This window comes from Peromyscus californicus, unplaced genomic scaffold (genome assembly GCF_007827085.1).
Source record: "Peromyscus californicus insignis strain IS unplaced genomic scaffold, ASM782708v3 Scaffold_7__1_contigs__length_154581171, whole genome shotgun sequence".
NCBI lineage: Eukaryota > Metazoa > Chordata > Mammalia > Rodentia > Cricetidae > Peromyscus > Peromyscus californicus.
In genome coordinates this window covers 107132618-107150658 of record NW_026294595.1, presented here as the reverse complement: position 1 = coordinate 107150658, position 18041 = coordinate 107132618, and the positions used below count along the sequence as shown (strand labels likewise).

The window sequence follows — 18041 nt, the reverse complement described above, 5'->3', positions numbered from 1 at the left end:
CATGTGGCAAAATGTTAACATCTGGGCAATTGGTTGAAGGATGTAGGGTATTCTTTGTGCTATTCTTGTGACTGTCCTAGAAGCCTGAACTAGTCAAAATACAGGGCTAACAGCTGCACCCGAGGAAGGGACCAGCCACGCTCTCTTGTAACCAGTGGCATTCATGGGCGACTGTGCCTGTCATTTATGGAGCTTCCTGCTTGGCTCCTCTGCACGGTGACCACCATGGTAGGCAGGCAGCGAAAGGACCCTTGAAGGCACAGGAGGAAACAGCTGCCTCCTGACAAGTGGCTCTGGGGATCTTCAGGGTAGAAGTTGCACATCCCCTCTAATGCACACACACACACACACACACACACACACACACACACACACACACAAAAAAAAAAAAAACTACAGGAAGTGATAGGGAACCCCAAAAGGATAAACGTATATCCAGACACTGGCCGGCACGGCAGTGGGGGGACTCGAGGAGCAGTCTGATTTAAGAACGATGAGAAACTCGGGACAAAGAAACTAGGAGGCTAAAGGAGACAGATGGGAAATGTTAAAGACATTTGCAGCCCTGAGGTGCCAGGAGGACTGGGCAGAGGTACCAGAGATACACATCATCACTCTATACCATGGGCCACCACTGGCTCAAAGAGCATGGCTACAGCAGAAGGGTCCCCTCGGAGCATCCTGGGGATGATCCAGCAAAGGGTACCAGCCACTGTGAAGGACGGAGGATGTCAGAAAACTGCATTCCCTTCAGGGAGAGTCAACTGCTCTTATTCATCCATTGCTGCACATTGGAACCAGAGTGAGCTTTTTAAAAATATTGATGTACAGGTCTGATCCTCAGCATTTCTGGTTTAATTGGCCTCGGCTACCTGGGTACCAGGACTTTTTGAAACTCCTTGATATTTTTCATATGTGGGAACAGGGTCTCACCTTTTTTGGGTCTGAGGATTAGGTAGAGGTGAGAAGTCTCTCTAGTGGCTGCTCCTTTACTTCTCTGATCTTTCAGCATTTACCCCAATATCTGATTCCGGGTTTTTATTAAGTCCAATTAGAAGTCATGCTACAAAAAGGCCATGAGTTTGGGTTTGGTCATATAAAGAAGTACCTGCAAGCACAGGCCCTGGGAGCTATGGCAACATGGGAATGTGGTGACCAAAGCCCTCGGGAATGATGGGAACACCTAGAAAACTAGAGCAGGCAGAGAAGCTTGGACAGCATGCCCATCGATGAGATGGACAAGTGATGAGCCACTTAGAAGGAAGGCTGAGAAGGAGCAACCCCAAGGACGAGAAGAGGGCCAGGAGAGCTGGCACTAAGACCAGGGGCAGAGATGCCCCTAGGAGCAGGGGTGGCAGGCAGTACCTTGGAAGGCAACACTGGCTGGACACAGTGCCTACCCCAGTAGCAGGAAGTAAACACACCAGGTCACCACACTCCTGTCCCACTTTCGGCTTTCCAAACTTCCTGGGTGTTGAGGAAATGGCTCAGCAGTTAAAAGCACTTGTTTGTTCTTCCAGAGGACCTGGGTTTGATGCCCAGTACCCACATGGTATTTTACAACCATCTGTAAGTCCAATTGCAGGGGATCCAATGCCATCTTCTGACCTCCCTGGGCACCAGGCATGCAAGTGCCGCACATACATACATGTAGGGGAAACACCCACACATAAAATAAAAATGAATGAATCTAATTTTAAAGTTTTTAATATGTTAAAAAACAAAAACAAAACACTCCCCCAGTGCTGGGGATATGACTCAGCAGGTAAAAATACTTGCTGTACAAACCTCAGTTCAGACCCCCAGAACTCACATAAAGATTAGATGGGCAGGACAGCCTGCCCATAATCCCACACTGTTGGGAGAGAAGACAGGGAACCCACCAGACTATCCAAAAGCTGAGCAATGGGTTCATCATGAGACCTTGCCTCAGTATATAAGGTGGAGAGCAAATGAGGAGAGAAAGACACCCAATATCAACCTGGGGGCCTCCACACACGTGCCCACACATCCAAGTACATCACACACACATGCAGGCAGTAAAGACAAAAACAAGAAACAGTGATATACATGACCCCAGCATTCAGAGGATATTACATTCAACTGTCAGCCTAAGCGACGACATAGTAAGACTATCTAAAAACAAACACAGAAGGCAACCTCTTGGGAAGAGAGAAATGGATCAGAGATTAAGAGCACTGGCTGCTCTTCTAGAAAACCCAGGTTCGATTCCCAGCACCCATATGGTAGTTCACAACCATCCATAATTCCAGTTGCAGGGGGATCTTCTTTTGGCTTCTGCAGGCAACAGACACATGTATGTTACACACACACATATGCAGGCAAAACATCCATACACATAATTTATAAAGGGCTTCTCCCATCAAAAACCACACACAATCTAGAATTTAATATATATAGTTTATTTGTTTAATAGGAACATTCAGGTATATAAATAAGGTAAATACTTTCCAATATACAATATATCACATTCTTATACTGCACTAAAAAGAATCTACATGTGTCCTACACCAACCCTAAGTGCAGAGAGAAAGGTGGGACATCGTAGAAACACTGATTTAGCGAAACCTGGCTTGGAGAAGTGGTCCAACAGGAACACAAAAGCACAGACCTATCTGGGGAGACCCAAGGACTGTCACATGGATTCCACACGGCCAAGTGCTGCGCCCCAGTCCCCCAAGTCCGAGGGCAAGAAAGCAGGCAGGCAGTGTAAGACAAGTGGACTCAGCAGGGCCCTCTACACAATGGACGAGGCTGAGAAACTGGGGGCACTCTGCCCTGCCACTGTGATCCCCACTGCCGTCCAGAAGGTGTTAAACTTCAGCTGAGATCTGAGTCCACACAGGCTCTAGAAGGGGCCAATGAGCCCCTAGACTCCCAGGACATTTGTTCTTAAGTGCTGTCTGATCCCTACAGCCACTGAGGAGCACTGAACGGGTTTGAGTCTACCTTTGGTTGTGTGACTCCCACCCCGTCCCCTGCTCTCGGTCCTGTTGCTGTCCCCGTAGCTTCTCAGGAGTCCCTGAGCTGGACAAAGCTGCTGCCTCCCAGGGTCTGACTGGCAACCCTGCCTCCGCTCTTTTTCCCTTTGTATTCAGCCTTAGACACCCGCTCAGTGTGACCCACGACAGAAACCAAGACATGAGAAGAAATCTCACACAAAGGACTCTCATATATATGTGCACATTCAGCTCACTGCAAAAACACTCTTACCCCTTTTTCTACATCAGTGTTCCTTTGAGGAAAGCCGGGAAAACCAACACACAAGCCTAGTGGGTGAGGAAAAGATTCTAGTAAGGAGGGCAGAGATGGCTAAGAAGGTGACATCTAAAAGCACACTTTCACTTGGGGCACATGGCCGTGTGCTGAGTCTTTCTGAATGCTGTGTTCATTCAAAGTCCTTCAAGAGCTATGGAGCTGGGCTGAGCCAGGGTCTAGGAAATCAGTGCCCCAGGACCTCTGCTAACACTGGACTTTTCTCTCCAGATAAAGGACTAGGCAGGTCCATCAGAGGGCACAATGAAAAAAGAAGGGCCAGGGCTGGCCAACAAGTCCAGAAGAGCAGGGGGAGCTCCAGTGTCTGAATTCCAGCAACCGGCCTGCAGGTCCCATTAACACCCTGGGAGAGTCCACAGTCAGAACAGAAGTTCCTATTCACATGGTCTGAGAATCCCCTAGGTCATGCTAACTAATACCACTCAATCAAAGTGAAGACTTGTCTAAGACACACACACTCTCTCTCTCTCTCTCTCTCTCTCTCTCTCTCTCTCTCTCTCTCTCTCTCTCTCTCATTTTCTCTCCCAATTCCCTACATCCATTCAGAGAACTGATTAAACATTTCTCCATTCATGACTAATAATCTATGTGATATGTGATCCTGCCAATCTAGAACAGACAGAAACACATCACCTGTCCTCAATGGTCACGTGCTCTAACCTGTTCTTTTAAGAAACACAGGATGGAATGGTTATGGTGTCAAGAGTATAGGCAGGGCTTTTAGGGTTCTGGCTGGTGCACTCAGCCTCAGGACTGTTTTCTCTATCCTGCTCTATTCCTGAAAATACCCACTTATAGAGAGAACCATGGATTCCTGAACTGTACAACAGAGTACAGGCCTTGGCTGGGGAAAGTGGGGTCCAGAGCAAGACAGGCCCTTGCTATCCAGAGTGGAGGCACCCCCAGGTCAGAGCAAACAGCCTTCCTGTGAGCAACCTCAACCACAGGGAAAAGAGGAACAGAAGCAGCCTCACATCTTCCCTTGGTCAGGGTGGCATTAATGCCACGGAAAATGCCAAGCTGCTGCTAGGGCTCTTCCCAACTGGACTGCTGAAGTGTGGATAGACAGTGTGGTCACTTTATAGGACAGAAACACCAAACTATGTGCAGGCAGTGAGAGTGTGGTGGCTGAATATCCAGCAGCCCATCAGTGTGGGCCAAACTACTCACAGGGCTCCGTTTAAAAAATAAACTAAAAAAGCAACTACCATTTATTGAGTGCTTACTATGTGCCAGGTACCTTGCTAAGTGCTTACATGCATTAGCTCATTAAATCCTCACAAGCATCCTCACGGCCAGCTGGTTGGACGTGAAGGCTGCCAGCAGCCTATAACCTGGCCAGATGTAGAGCTATCTGAGCCTCAAGTCTGTCTTCTTCACATTGTCCTCAATCTCTAACAGAGCTTCAGCTTTCCCATCGAAAAGATGGGATAACACCTAGCCAGAGCATCTTCTGGATTAAAGGAGATAACACATGCAAACCCTTGGCACTGTGTCTGGCACGTATTAAGCACTATACGATTACGATTGTTAATAACACACTGCTGCTATTTTGCCAGCTGGAGAATAAGATAAAGAGCCGGGCAGATAGGCACCTGATGAACGGGAAGGATGGGGACAGGGTCTTCAAACAGCCAAGGGATTTGAAGATCACTGGTCAGAAAACTCTAGCTTTTGCATATTCTGCTCTTCTAGTCTCAAAAATTAACCCTATGTTCTATAACCCCAACAGTTCAGCATCCAAAGCACACCTCTGAACTGCCCCAACACCAAGGCCTTTGGACCTTTGGAAACAATAGAGTGGCTTGCCCAGTGAAGGAGCAACCCAATGGTAACAGCCGCCACCCACAGGAGAGCCCAGAGCCCAGGTAGGGTCGCTGCCAGTCGCTGAAGAGAGGAAGGCCAGAGGGGGCAGAAAGGTGGACCACATTCTAACAGAAGCGGTCGGCAGCTATGAATGCTCCTAAGCACGGGCTCATGCTTGAAGAACTTGAATGAGGACTGGCTAGGACACTGAAGACAGGCCTAGCAAAGCCCTTAAATAACGACCCTCCTCTACCACCTGATCCAAACCCCAGCATCCTCCATAAGGTCCCCACTCAACCAGGGAAACTGAGTCAGGAAGTGGAAGCTAATAATCTCTTTAAAAACAGGATGCTGCGCAACTGCCTAGAGTGATAAAGAGGAAAGGAAGTCTCATTTACCAAGATCAGGAAGAGTCTGAAGCTGGGCCCCAGAATCAGCCTCCTCTCTTGGGCAGCTGACGGTTCCTTCTGGGTGCCCTCTGCACCCCATGCTCCAGACAGTCAGTGAGTGGACTCTATCTCGCATTACGTCTGCAGCAGCCACCTTGTCACCCTCTCTCAGGCCTCCCTCCTCACCCTGGAAAGAACAAGCCTGGGTGCAGGCGAAACCACCCTCCTCCCCACATGAGCCCAGTGTGCAGGAATGGTGGACACAGATATGACACTCTGAAAGACAACAGACAACGTGGCTGCAGATGGTCCTAACACAAGAACTTTTAGCTGTGACATCCCCATTGGTAGTGAGGAAAAGTCTCGCATGGAGATCTACCTCAGGCTGACTTCATAAGGAACATACAGTCTTGTGTGTGAGACACTCTGTCCTAAGCCCTTAAGTCTCTCCTCCTCCCAGGCCCATCAACACAGGGACTGACCTCAGCTTGCCATGGGCTCAGTGAACTCAGGGACTCATTCAAATCAAGCCCTTGCCAACCCAGCAATTAGCCTGTAAGGTCTTTGTTGGTTCTTTTGAAATACACTGCTCCAATTTTCTTGCACACTACAGACTAGGTTACAGGATAAAAGCAAGCATGGGTGAAATATCGTAAGAATAGTTTCACAGTCCACCTATGTAAGATTACATATGAGATTGCATACCCCTGAAGCCTGGTTCTTGTATACTATAGTACATTAAGAATACATACATTTTAAATGTGGTTATAAAGCAGAAACTAAAAGGCTGAGACTGTGAAATAGGCCGTGTGTGTGTGTGTGTGTGTGTGTGTGTGTGTGTGTGTGTGTGTGTATACACTCTCCCAACTTCTTTACAGGACTTCACTTTCAGAAGTAATGCAAACAGGAGCTTTGTTTTCATACTGAGGTGATTAAGAGGGTGGGAAACGCACACACAGAGGGAAGGCTCCGTTTCCTGGCAACACTCATGAGCAGAACTCACTTCCTGGCTTGTTCTCTGTCAGCCTCGGTTCTGGGAGCCCATTGTTCACCAAATCCTTACCTCACCAGTTATAAGCTAACAGCCATCTAAGCACTGCCCAGGCGTGGCCTGGCTCAGGCCTTGCTCAGGCCTCTGGGGCCCGAGAGAAGGAACACTGCAGCACTCCCGGTGTTGGGGACACAAGGACTGGATCCTCCTGTATGCAGGCACACTGTGAGATGGAGCACTTTCTGGTTCCACCCCATGGCTCTCATCTGAGTGCCTCAGAAGGCTGTTATGAGTAGAGGGCACACAACAGGAGAGGCAAGCCCTCCCAGTTAAGACTGCACAGTATTTACAGTCGCCCAACTGGAAACACAAAGCCATGCATGAAAGGGACAAACACTGACTTCATGACAAGGAAAGGCACAAAAATTTTATTTCTGACAAAACAAATGAGTGTAAAGCAAGTTATGTGAGCCATTGAGATCTGCATGGTGCATGTTAAAGTAGTCTCTAGGATCCTGCCTGTTTAATGGGACAGACAGCAAGCTGGACAGACACACAGTGGCATTGCTCTCCTGGCTACTTGACTGGGAAATTCTCCTCTTTCCCGAGAACTCAGAAAAGAATCAAAACCTCTGGCTCTTGGGTTTCAGTTTTTCAGACTCCAGCCTCAGTCACTGCTGCTCGGGAGTGAGTGTCGCTGCTGGGGACTGGTGTGCCCTTCTCTATCTAGTTTGGTGATCTGAGGTCATTCTTCAGTCAGAAAAGGACAGTCTCATTCCTGACCTGAAAATCTTAAGACAACACCGACTCAACTCAAGGAGCAACTGTAAAATCCGCCTGAGTGTATTTCCTTTTTTGGGTGCCCATGACACGACTCAGTAGCAACAGGAACTTTTCTGTAGAATTACAGAACTGGTCAACTTCCAGGGTAAGTCAGAAAAAGAGAACCCTGAGAGCAAAGCTTCCCACCCAGGGCCACACGAAGAACCAAACCCAAGGCAACAGCAGGTCCAACGCAGCCCTGGGAGCTGAGAAAGAAGAGCCACAAGGCTGACATGGAAGTTGAAGGTCAGAGCCAAAAATGTGTCCCATCCCCTCCCACGTGGGAGGCACGGTGGCGCAGGGCAGACATTCTGAGAGCGGTCTGTGCACTGGAGGGGACGGGAAGGCTGATCTGAAGACAGACTGCCACAGACCACGGTGCTGAAAGCAAGTCACCGCACCCTCCTCAGCAGTGGGGGTGCCATGGTGTCAACTCGCTTGAGGAACAAGTTCCTTCTCTGCCACCTGCTCCTGGGCCTGACAAAGAACCAACCTCTCAATTTATCAGTCTCAACTTATGATTAAGAAGGAAAAGAACAATCACAGTTTATACAAACAACAGCAAGAGGTCCCCCAGTAAAGTACAAACTACATCTAAACTGGTCACATTTCATACAAAGTGCACACTGAGCCTTGAGAAGATTAGCCTTGCTGCAGTTCTAAGCAGGACTCAGGGACTCTGGGAGGAAGTCCGGGTGTGACTGAAATCATGTAGGAAACAAGGGACTTTAAAACACACAGACATACACTCACCTCAGGAGTACTATATACACAACAGAGCAGCAACACAAGTGGGCTTCCAGGCAAAGGGGGTGTGAACCAAAGCCCTCTGCTTCCCACCTCTCGGGAGTCCCCAAAGAATTCAGCAGCAGCAAACCCACAGCACAAATGTGAAGGCCTCAGCTCTGCAGACCTCCCCCAAAGCCACTGGAGCCTGGGTGGCAGGGAAAGGCGGTGACAGTGCATTCTACTGCATACACTTGAAATACTACTGTGTGGCTTTCTCTTTTCAGACTCCATAAGTTCTTCATGCCTTCTGAGAAAAATGAAGTCTGAAATCCTCTTTCGGTCTGCATGGTGAAAGCCAACTATAAACGAAGTGCATGTGCCTTCTGCAGGATTCTGGCTTGGACAAGATGCTCATGTGATGAGTGAGCCTCCCTCCCGCAGGTCTACAGAAGGCAGCCCTCCACTGCTCCCAGGCAGGGAGGCCTGCAGAAGCCCCAGTGACAGGTGTTGAACACAAGCCACGAGGCGATGAAGCTCTGCCAGGTGGGAAAGCCTCTCTACTATCAGACAGAGACCAATGTATGGCCTCTCACAACCTGGAAACAACTAGATGCGTGGGGTTAGAACCACCAAGCAGACCCCCTGAGCTGGGCAACACTGTCTTTCATGTTGTTCAATACCTGTACTTAAGAAACCCAAATGGTTCTTCCCTGTGACTTCTTTGCAACTCAAAGCTAAAGCTTACTCACAGCCCACATTATAAACAGACTGTATATACAGATTTTTCAAAAATGAAACAGAACTCACAATTAAAAAAAAAAAAAACAGTGAGTTGAAGCTTTTCATTATCTAAGTCACAGCATGTGGGCTGGCCTTAGTGACCTGCCCCTCACTCAGTCCTGCTCCGGCTCTCCTGGCCCTGGGTGGACACTACTCATCTTCCAAGGCAGAGGTCAGGATCCCCTTGTCAGTCAGATGAGACTTGAGTGTGTTGAAGATGTGGAGCTGCTGATCTGGCCGCAACGTCAGAAACTGCTGAATCAGTTTGCTTGGGTTTGGGCCCCTACAACAGAACATGAAGCATCCCTGAGCAGGGGGCAGTCACTTTGCTAACCCCGTTATCTATGTGGAACTCAGATCCATGACTTCACTATTAGTGGAGGGAGGGACCTCAGACAACTCAAACAGTAACAACTGAAAACCATACTCATGCTTAGGATGATTTGTACTAAACTTAAGAGACTAACTGAGGATTTCACAATACTTAAATAATCCATAGCCAGGCATGGTGGTGCACGCCTTTAATCCCAACACTCAGGAGGCAGAGGCAGGTGAATCTCTGAGTTTGAGGCCAGCCTGGTCTATACAGCAAGTTGCAGGACAGCCAGGGCTACACAGAGAAACCCTGTCTCAAAAAAAAAAAAAAAAAACACACACACACACACACACAAATCCACTCATCTGGTTCGGATAGAGTGGAACCATACCTGATAAAGCTGGCAATGTACACATTGACAAAGGTGGCCATCAGGTACTGGCAGTCAAAGCGATCCATGATGCCTCCGTGACCAGGAATGGTATTAGCAAAGTCCTGTTAGAGAATGAGGAAAGAAGAATGAGCCTGGGCTCACCGACAACCAGACTAACCGATCTACCCCATAACCAAAACCCTGCTGAGTAGAGAAGGAGATGGGAAGAGGTACAGAATACAACTGTAACTTACACAGTGTTCTTTTGTTGAAACACTAACAAACTACAAACTGACTTTTACTTTCATTTACCGCCCCCCAAATTCAGCACATGGGTCAAGAAGAGCAGACATGAAGTGCCAGGGTGCATAAGCTGGTATGGTGAAGGGGTGGGTGCTGATGGAGCAGGGCAGAGAAGACAACATGGATAGGCAACAGGGGGGAGGGGGGAGAGGTGAGGGGTAAGGCAGAGAGGAGTGCTTCCCTACTTTGATTTTAAAGGCTCGTTTGAATCCACTTGCGAAGAACCCTCCAAACGGACCAATGAGCGAGGCAAAGGTGGAGAGGGCGATGCTGTGGATCTGGAAAGGGTACATCCTCACTGTTTTCTGAGGAGAGCAAGTGAAATCCAAGTCAAGGAATGTGCAAGCTTGGCTCTTTACAGCTAATGGAACAAGTTAATAAAACTAGTCCTCTCTCTGTTCAATCAGAAGACTGAGGGCAGGAGAGGTGGCCCAGGGGTTAGGAGCACCTGCTGTGTCTGCAGAGAACCTGGGTTCAGTTTCTAGCACACCCTGGCTCACAACCACCCATAACTCCAGTTCAAGGAGATCTGTGTTGTTTTTAAACTAAATCTCAATCTTACTATTTTACCAATAAAGACTCGGAGTCGGATGCTGGGGTGAAAACCTGCTAGTTCAGAGAGGCCGAGGAGCAACCAGCTGACCTTCCTCTTTAGCCAACCTGAAAGAAAAGAGAGCTTTCGGGCCGGGCGGTGGTGGCGCACGCCTTTAATCCCAGCACTCGGGAGGCAGAGCCAGGCGGATCTCTGTGAGTTCCAGGCCAGCCTGGGCTACCAAGTGAGTTCCAGGAAAGGCGCAAAGCTACACAGAGAAACCCTGTCTCGAAAAACCAAAAAAAAAAAAAAAAAAAAAAAGAAAAGAGAGCTTTCTTCCGCCGTCCCAAACCAAAAAGGCCACCAAACTCAAAAGTCCTTCCCTACTACTTCCTACACGCTTCTCAATCTGTTTTCCTGACTCCCTCTAACTCTCTCTGGCTACTTCCTGCCAACTAGTTGCTGGCTCTGCCTTTTGACCCAAGGTTGATTTTATTTAATTAACTCAATCTCAGGGTTCATAGTGTGATCAAATTTCCCACAAGAGATCTGGCGCCGTCTTCTGGCCTCCACTGGCACTGTACACACATACAACCATGTAAGCAAAACACTCATACATATAAAAGAAATTAGCCTTAAAAAATTAAATAAAATAAAAGACTGGCCCATGCTTTTAAGTCTCTAACATCTGGCCCAATGGTAGACATTAAGATATTCTGGCCTGGAGTAGGTACATGTCTATAATCCCAGCATTGGGAAGGCAGAAGCAGTAGGATAGGGAGTTCATGGGTACGTACCATCAGCTACAGAGAGAGTTTAGGGCCAGTCTAAACTACATAGAACTTGTCTCAAACAACAAACAAACAAAAGGAGAAATTCTGCAATCAATTTCTTACACTGTTTTGCAGGCAATAAATGAGGAAGTCCAGCCTTAGCTTTAAAGAGAATGTAATTTCAAAAAGATAAGTATTTCAGCAGTCTTCTAAGAGAATTGTGGGTATTCTTTATCTTTTCACCAGAACTTGACAGGCATAGTTCCTTAAAACACAGGGGCAGGCTGGGAAGATGCTCATTGGTTAAAGTACTTGCCCTGAAAACAAGAGGACCAAGTTCGGATCCCCAGAATTCATGGAAATGTTGGGTGTGCATGGCAGCCACCTGTAATTCCAGACTCTGAAGAGGATCCCAGAGCAAGCTGGCTCCAAGAAGCCATAGTGGTAAGCTCATGCTTTACTCAAGAAACCCTGCCTCCAAAGAATAAGGTAAAAGACCAATTGAAAAAGATTTCTGCCATTAACCTTAGGCCTCCATACACGTATGTATGTATGTATATATACACACCTGAAAATATGCATATATTCATGCAAACACACACACACACACACACACACACACACACACACACACACACACACACACACATATACACACGAAGAGAAGAAAAACAGCTGCAAGCCAGGTGGTGGCACACACCTACAATCCCAGCACTCAGCAGGAGGCAGAAGGATTCCAAGTTCATAGTGAGATCCTGTCTCACAAAAACAAAAGCCAGAAAAAGGTTAGGTACAGTGTGGAATCCGAAATCCTCCTGATGAATGTTTTGTGCTTCTTCACATAAATCCATTGGTCTACAATGTACTGTGGGTGGATCTTATCCAGACATGACTGTGGAACACCATACACTGGTCATTTAAGGAATACCAGGCCACTGTTGTGCAGCTCTTCCACACATCAGCACACTCTGTTCTGTGACGTCAGAAAGCCACCATGGTCACAACGACAGGGGCACGCCTTCCCGATTCTCATTTTCACCTGGTAACAGCTGCTGTCAGCCACTTTCTTTGAAGAGACAGACTTACTTCACTCTTCAAGAAAAAGGTCCGTTACATCCAAGTCTTTTCAAATAAAAACTCTATACCAAAAACTAAGCAGCAGGGTGCTGGAGAGATGGCTCATCAGTTAAGAGCACTGACTGCTCTTCCAGAGGACCGGGGTTCTATTCCCAGCACCCACATAGCAGCTCATAGCTATCTGTGACTCCAGTTCTAGAGGACCCAACACCCATTGCAAAACACCAATGCATATAAAAATAAAATTAAAATTAAAAAAAAAAAAGAAGTAGGTGTTTTTTCCTTGGAACACTCTATGCTTCAGTATTTGGCAGAAATGTTTTCTGTGTATTTTCCATTTAGTACAGAGAATATTAAAATGGTGTCAAGATCAGGAATATTTTAATGAAGTTACTAATTTTAGAATCCCATCAAGGGCACTCACAAGAGCAACTGGCTTGTCTATACTTGTCAGGGGGGAACACATGAATCAGCTGCTAGTTCAGACAGTGCTGTGGTTCTAACTCATATCCAGTGGCCCAAGTTTTCACCACTAATTCTGTATCATCAGGAAAATGCCATCCCAGTCAAAGAGGCACATATTATTCGGAAAGCAGCTGGGACTTCACAGAGCCCTTTAGAGATATCTCAGGATCCTCTAGAAACCCACACAATTGAGAACCACTCCTCTAAGTGACATGGAGTTGGAGAAAGGTGTCCTCACCCTGATTCTGACCCAGAGCTCTGAGCTCTGGGACGGGGAAGCTAAGGGGACGCGTCTCTGCAGTCACCCTATGTACATCGTACATACCCAGCCAACAATGGACTGGATCACTCCAGGAATGTTGTACTCCTGCAGGCGGAAAAGGTCGGACGGCTCACAGTCAACAGTGAAGCTGTTGGTGTCATTGTTGTATTCCACAGGACAGACGAAGCATCTGTACCCAGACATCACATAGGAGAGCTGGGGATGGAGAGCAGAGGGGCAAGCAGGAACACTAGTTACAGACAGACAGCCCGGCTGGCCAGCAACTGATTGGCCATGACTCTCAGGGTACCTCCCACCCTGGTTCACTGTATGCCATGGGCTAAAAAGAGGCTTGTGTTTCACCAACGTATATTTTATCTGAATTGTTAAGCAAAAGGTTCATATGTTTCACTGGGTACTCACACATGTATGTCCAAACACAAACCTTGAAAAATCCCAGGAAAGACCTGAGCAAAGAGCTGTAAGAATTCTTTCAACCTGTGGAGCTCTGCCCCATTGTGCTAATAATCTCTAAAGCTGGTGGTACATAGAAGCCACCGTAGGGTGCGGGGAGGGTACAGTGACAGCCAGCCGACACTAGAAAGGGGAAGGCCTGAGGATCCGCAGCAGGGAATGGTGTCTTCCAAAGGGCTAGAAGATAGCACTCCTCCAGGCAAGTCATGTGCAGAAGAAGATCTTGAGTGAAGCAACACTTCTTACCTCACCCCTTACTCCAAGTTGCCAGTCATCACCCCAATCTTAGTATTACCTGGTGCCTGGGCACAGAGGACATATAAGGTATGCATGGGCTCCTACATGATTACTTGAAAACCGGAAGCTGCCATACCAGTTACAGAACATGTTCTTTTGGGCAAGGTTAGCACTGGGCAGGAAAGAGTCTGTGCTTTGGGAAGACATATTCTCCACTCCTGCACAAGCCTTGGAAGATGGTGTGAGGCCCTGTCCCCTCCCCATCCTGACAGCAGCTACCACCTACCAGAAGGCCAAACACCACAGTGGCAAAGAAGCCCCCAATAAAGCCTTCCCAGGTCTTCTTCGGAGACAGCTGCAGATAGAAAACACACTGTCAGCAAAGGATACTTTTGTAACTCCAGTTTGGTGCTTGATTACTTATGAAAAGTTATTTCCAGCCAGGTGTGATAGCGCAGCTTGAAGAAGGTAGAGGCAGGAGGATCTCTTCAAAGCCAGCCTGGTCTACACAGTGAGTTCCAGACCAGCCAGAGCTACACAGTAAGACCATCTCAAAACCATACAAACAAGAAATATTTCTACATAAAAATTCCTCTTCAATTAATTATGTCACTTTCAAAACTCCCCCCAAAAATGCTTTTTCTCGTTTCCTATCCTATGTTCTTCAGATCTCATTAGTGACTTATACATTTATTATATTATAAAAATATACATTAACAACAATAGTCAAAGACCAGAGCCCCAAAAGTATGTCTACATAAAAATATTTTATTCGGTAGAGTTTTTGAAATAAGTATTTGCCTGTGTCTCTTTGGGCTCTTTTTTCTTTTACATCTCCCTGGAATGACATGAAGACAGTGGACACTCACCAGCAAGATCTCCTCTCTATCCACTGACAAGCCCTAGAGAAAGCATTACCACCCCAGGACAACCCACATCAAGGTGACCCACTTACCTTAATGAGTGGGGTCCGACCAAAGAAAAAGCCAAACATATAGGCCATGATATCATTACAGATGACACATGAAATGGGAACAATGAACCTAGGAAAAAATCCAAGAGAGGAATAACTACCAAGATGATCTCAGAAGTCTACTGAAGAGCATCAATAATAATTCAGTACCAAAGGAACTCATGGTGTATTTGTAACTCATTAAGGTTTAAGTTGATAAGAAAGAAAACAAACATGGGAAGAGGAAAGGAATCAGTGAAAGTGGGAAGAAGTGAGAGACGGCAGTAAGGGGTGAACAATCAAAATACAGGGCATACGCGTAGGAAAGCAGAGTAAAATACATTACCATGTTTAGTTGACATCTGTAAATAAAAGTAAGTCAGGCATGGCTGTACACATACGTCTCTAACACCAGCAGAGCAGGGTAAGAAAGGACTGCTCTAAGTTCAAGGCTGGCTTAGGCTGTACACAGACACCATCTCTAAAACAAAAAGCAGCAGGGGACCACACTGCACCTAGTGCCTAGCAGGACTGGTATTCAGATGTTCACTGAGTGACTGAACAAAGACAGCATTTTATAGATGCCATTTGTTCCTTTCTCTTACAAAGTAGTACAGGAGCAAGAGAATAAACTGTTCAAGGTGGCAGTGGGGGGTTGCTTATTTCCCCATCCCTACTACTATTCCCCAAAATAGCCATTTAAAATCTTTTCTTTTTTGGCCTAGTAATTATTTTTATGTTTTTAAGTAATATACATCATTTATGTCATAGTTAAATTCCCCACTGTTTATTACTAGCACTTATAGTCTCTATGATATTTGAATGAGAATGGCCCCCACAGGTCCATATATGTGAATACTTGTTCATCAGTTGGTGGAACTGTTTGGGAAGGATTAGGTGTGTCCTTGTTGGAAGAGCTGTGTCATTGGAAGCAGGCTTTGAAGCTTCAAAAGCCCAAGCCATTTCCCTCCCTCTCCGCTCGCTCTCGCTCTCTCGCTCTCTTTCCCTCCCTCCCTCTGTATGTGTTGTCTGCCTGTCTGTCTATGTCTATGTGTCCATCTCTGCCTGTGTGTGTGTGTGTATCCATGTCATCCCTCTCTCTCTCTCTCTCTCTCTCTCTCTCTCTCTCTCTCTCTCTCTGGAGTTATAAGCTGCAAATACAGTGTTTTCCTTCATGGGCTGGGGGGCAGGGAGTACAAAACAGCTTGACAACACAGCTGCCATGACATGCTTACCAGCAGGCATCACCCGAATCCAGAAAAAGCTATGAACTGAAACCACCCAGGGACCCAGGGACCCACCCAGGGATGGGCCAGCATCTACGGGGAAGTACCTGACATCCCCAACATTCCAACCCTTAGATAAGATTAGATAAAATCGCCAGATGTCCCTGAGTCTAGCTCACACCTATTTTCCCTTTTTACCAAGATACTTGTACACAAATGCCAGTCATTCAGGGTCCTGAACCCTGGAAATGCCCTCATCCCAACCTCTGCTATGATAAAAACCCTACCCCACCTGGGCTCAGGGCTCTCTGCTCTCACCGCTGTGTCAGACAGAGAGACCAAGCTCAAGCTTGAAATAAAGGCTCTTTGTTTTTATATATGGGATTTGGTCTCTGTGGTGGTCTTTTGGGAGTCTCCACAATCTGGGCATAACACTTTGGTCATGGTTTTTGTCATGGCAACAGAAAGTAACTAAGACAAAACCAGGGAGTGAGCTATTGCTGTAACAGGCCTGGCCATGCTGGTTTTTGAAGGAATGTGGAAGACTTTGGGACTTTGAAAGAAGTTTCAAAAAACTTGCCATTCCAAATTAGCTCTGTCTCTCTCTCTGCTTCCTGGTTATATCCCAAGATGTAAGATTTCAGGATCTCAGCTACTGCTCCAGGTGCCATAGCTGCCTGCCTGATGCATGCTCCCTGCCATGATGATCAACCCTCTGGAACTATGAGCTTCAATAAATCTTTTCTTTTCTAAGTTTCTTTGGTCATTATATTTCTCACAACAATAAAAAAGTAACTAAAGACAGACACAGGGAGAACAAGTCCAGTGCTCAGAGATACGCTTCTTCCTTGTTCCTCTCCTGCTGATGTGTCCTTCAAAACAGAACTGGTCCGGTCTGCCCCTCTCCTCACTCTGACATTGTTCTAAGTTCCTCTGTTACAGTTTTAACATGCTACATGTAAATCATAGTCCCTGGCCCAAAAACTACAGATGGTATTTCCTGGCTTACTCTGAGGGAGTTGAAAGTATATGAACATCCTCACTCTCTTCACCTCCAACTCCCACAGCATCTCCTTCATTGAGGCTTCCAGCAGTCTCTGTTCTATAGAACTGTGTGTGATGAAGCCTTTATTAGAAACATTAGTATTAGTCACAAATGAACATGAACAAATACCATGATCCTCGTGGTATGCTTGGTCCTGAATTTAGCACTCTTAAATACCTAGGTGCCTGGAGAAATGGCTCAGAGGTTAAGAGCATTGGCTGCTCTTCCAGAGGTCCTGAGTTCAATTCCCAGCAACCACATGGTGGCTCACAAGCATCTGTAGTGGGATCTGATACCCTCTTCTGGCATAAAGTCATACATGTAGATAGAGCACTCATATACATAAAATAAACAAATCTTAAAAAAAAAAAAAAAAGGAAAGAAAAAAAGAAATACCTAATAAAAACCCAGACAGGGAAGGAGCTGGTTGGTGCCTCCGTGGGCCATTGCACTTGTTTTAAATATAATACATAAGGCTAGCATTTACAGGCACTCTTTAGAGGTGAACACATTCTGAGATGAAGCTTATGGGCTTGTCACCCACAACATTTACCATCTCTCTCATTACACCAGCTGTGACTTGACCTCCAACCGAGGGCATCTATCTAGCTTCTCCAATCACCCTGTAACTAACAACAGACAAGTTTCCAGGTAAAACCACACACTTAATCCAAATCACACAGAAGCAGGATACTGTTCTGCTGACCCACTGTCAGATTCAATTCTCCAGCATTTTATTTACTTTTAATCATAAAGGAGATCAGTTTCCCATCTACTTCCCCCTCTGTATGCTCTTCGGTAGGGTCAGTAACTACCTGCTCTTGCTTGACCCATCTGGCCCTGTTTCTTCTGTCATGTGTGGAATTAACAGCTTTCAAAGCTCCTGACCTATTCAAGTGTGTATGTTGTGGAATAATCTTTTTTGTATACTGTGAAGATGTGTCATTCTGACTGGTTTAATAAAAAGCTAAACAGCCAATAGCTAGGCAAGATTTTCAGGGCAGAGAGAATGCTAGGAAGGAGGCAGAGTCACCAGTCAAGCATGGAAGAAGCAGGAAAGCAGCATGGGCAGTACAGAGTAAAGGTAATAAAGCCACAAGGCAGAAAACTAATAAAAATGGGTTAATTTAAGTTATAAGAGCTAGTTAGGAACAAGCCTAAGCTATTGGATAAGAATTCATAATTAATAGAA

The 18041-nt window shown here is 46.4% G+C and overlaps 1 protein-coding gene across 1 annotated transcript in view; it reads right to left on the bottom strand.

The window, feature by feature from the left end:
* Positions 1-2402: 2402 nt before the first annotated feature.
* Cds2 (CDP-diacylglycerol synthase 2) overlaps positions 2403-18041 on the bottom strand; it is a 55768-nt gene continuing 40129 nt past the window's right edge. The window contains exons 8-13 of the mRNA XM_052722667.1: positions 14582-14669; positions 13913-13981; positions 12979-13131; positions 9992-10111; positions 9522-9625; positions 2403-9097 (exon numbers count right to left, since the gene is read on the bottom strand). Of these exons, the coding sequence (XP_052578627.1) occupies positions 8965-9097; positions 9522-9625; positions 9992-10111; positions 12979-13131; positions 13913-13981; positions 14582-14669 (667 nt within the window). The 3' untranslated portion in view covers positions 2403-8964. The remainder of the gene's footprint in view (positions 9098-9521; positions 9626-9991; positions 10112-12978; positions 13132-13912; positions 13982-14581; positions 14670-18041) is intronic.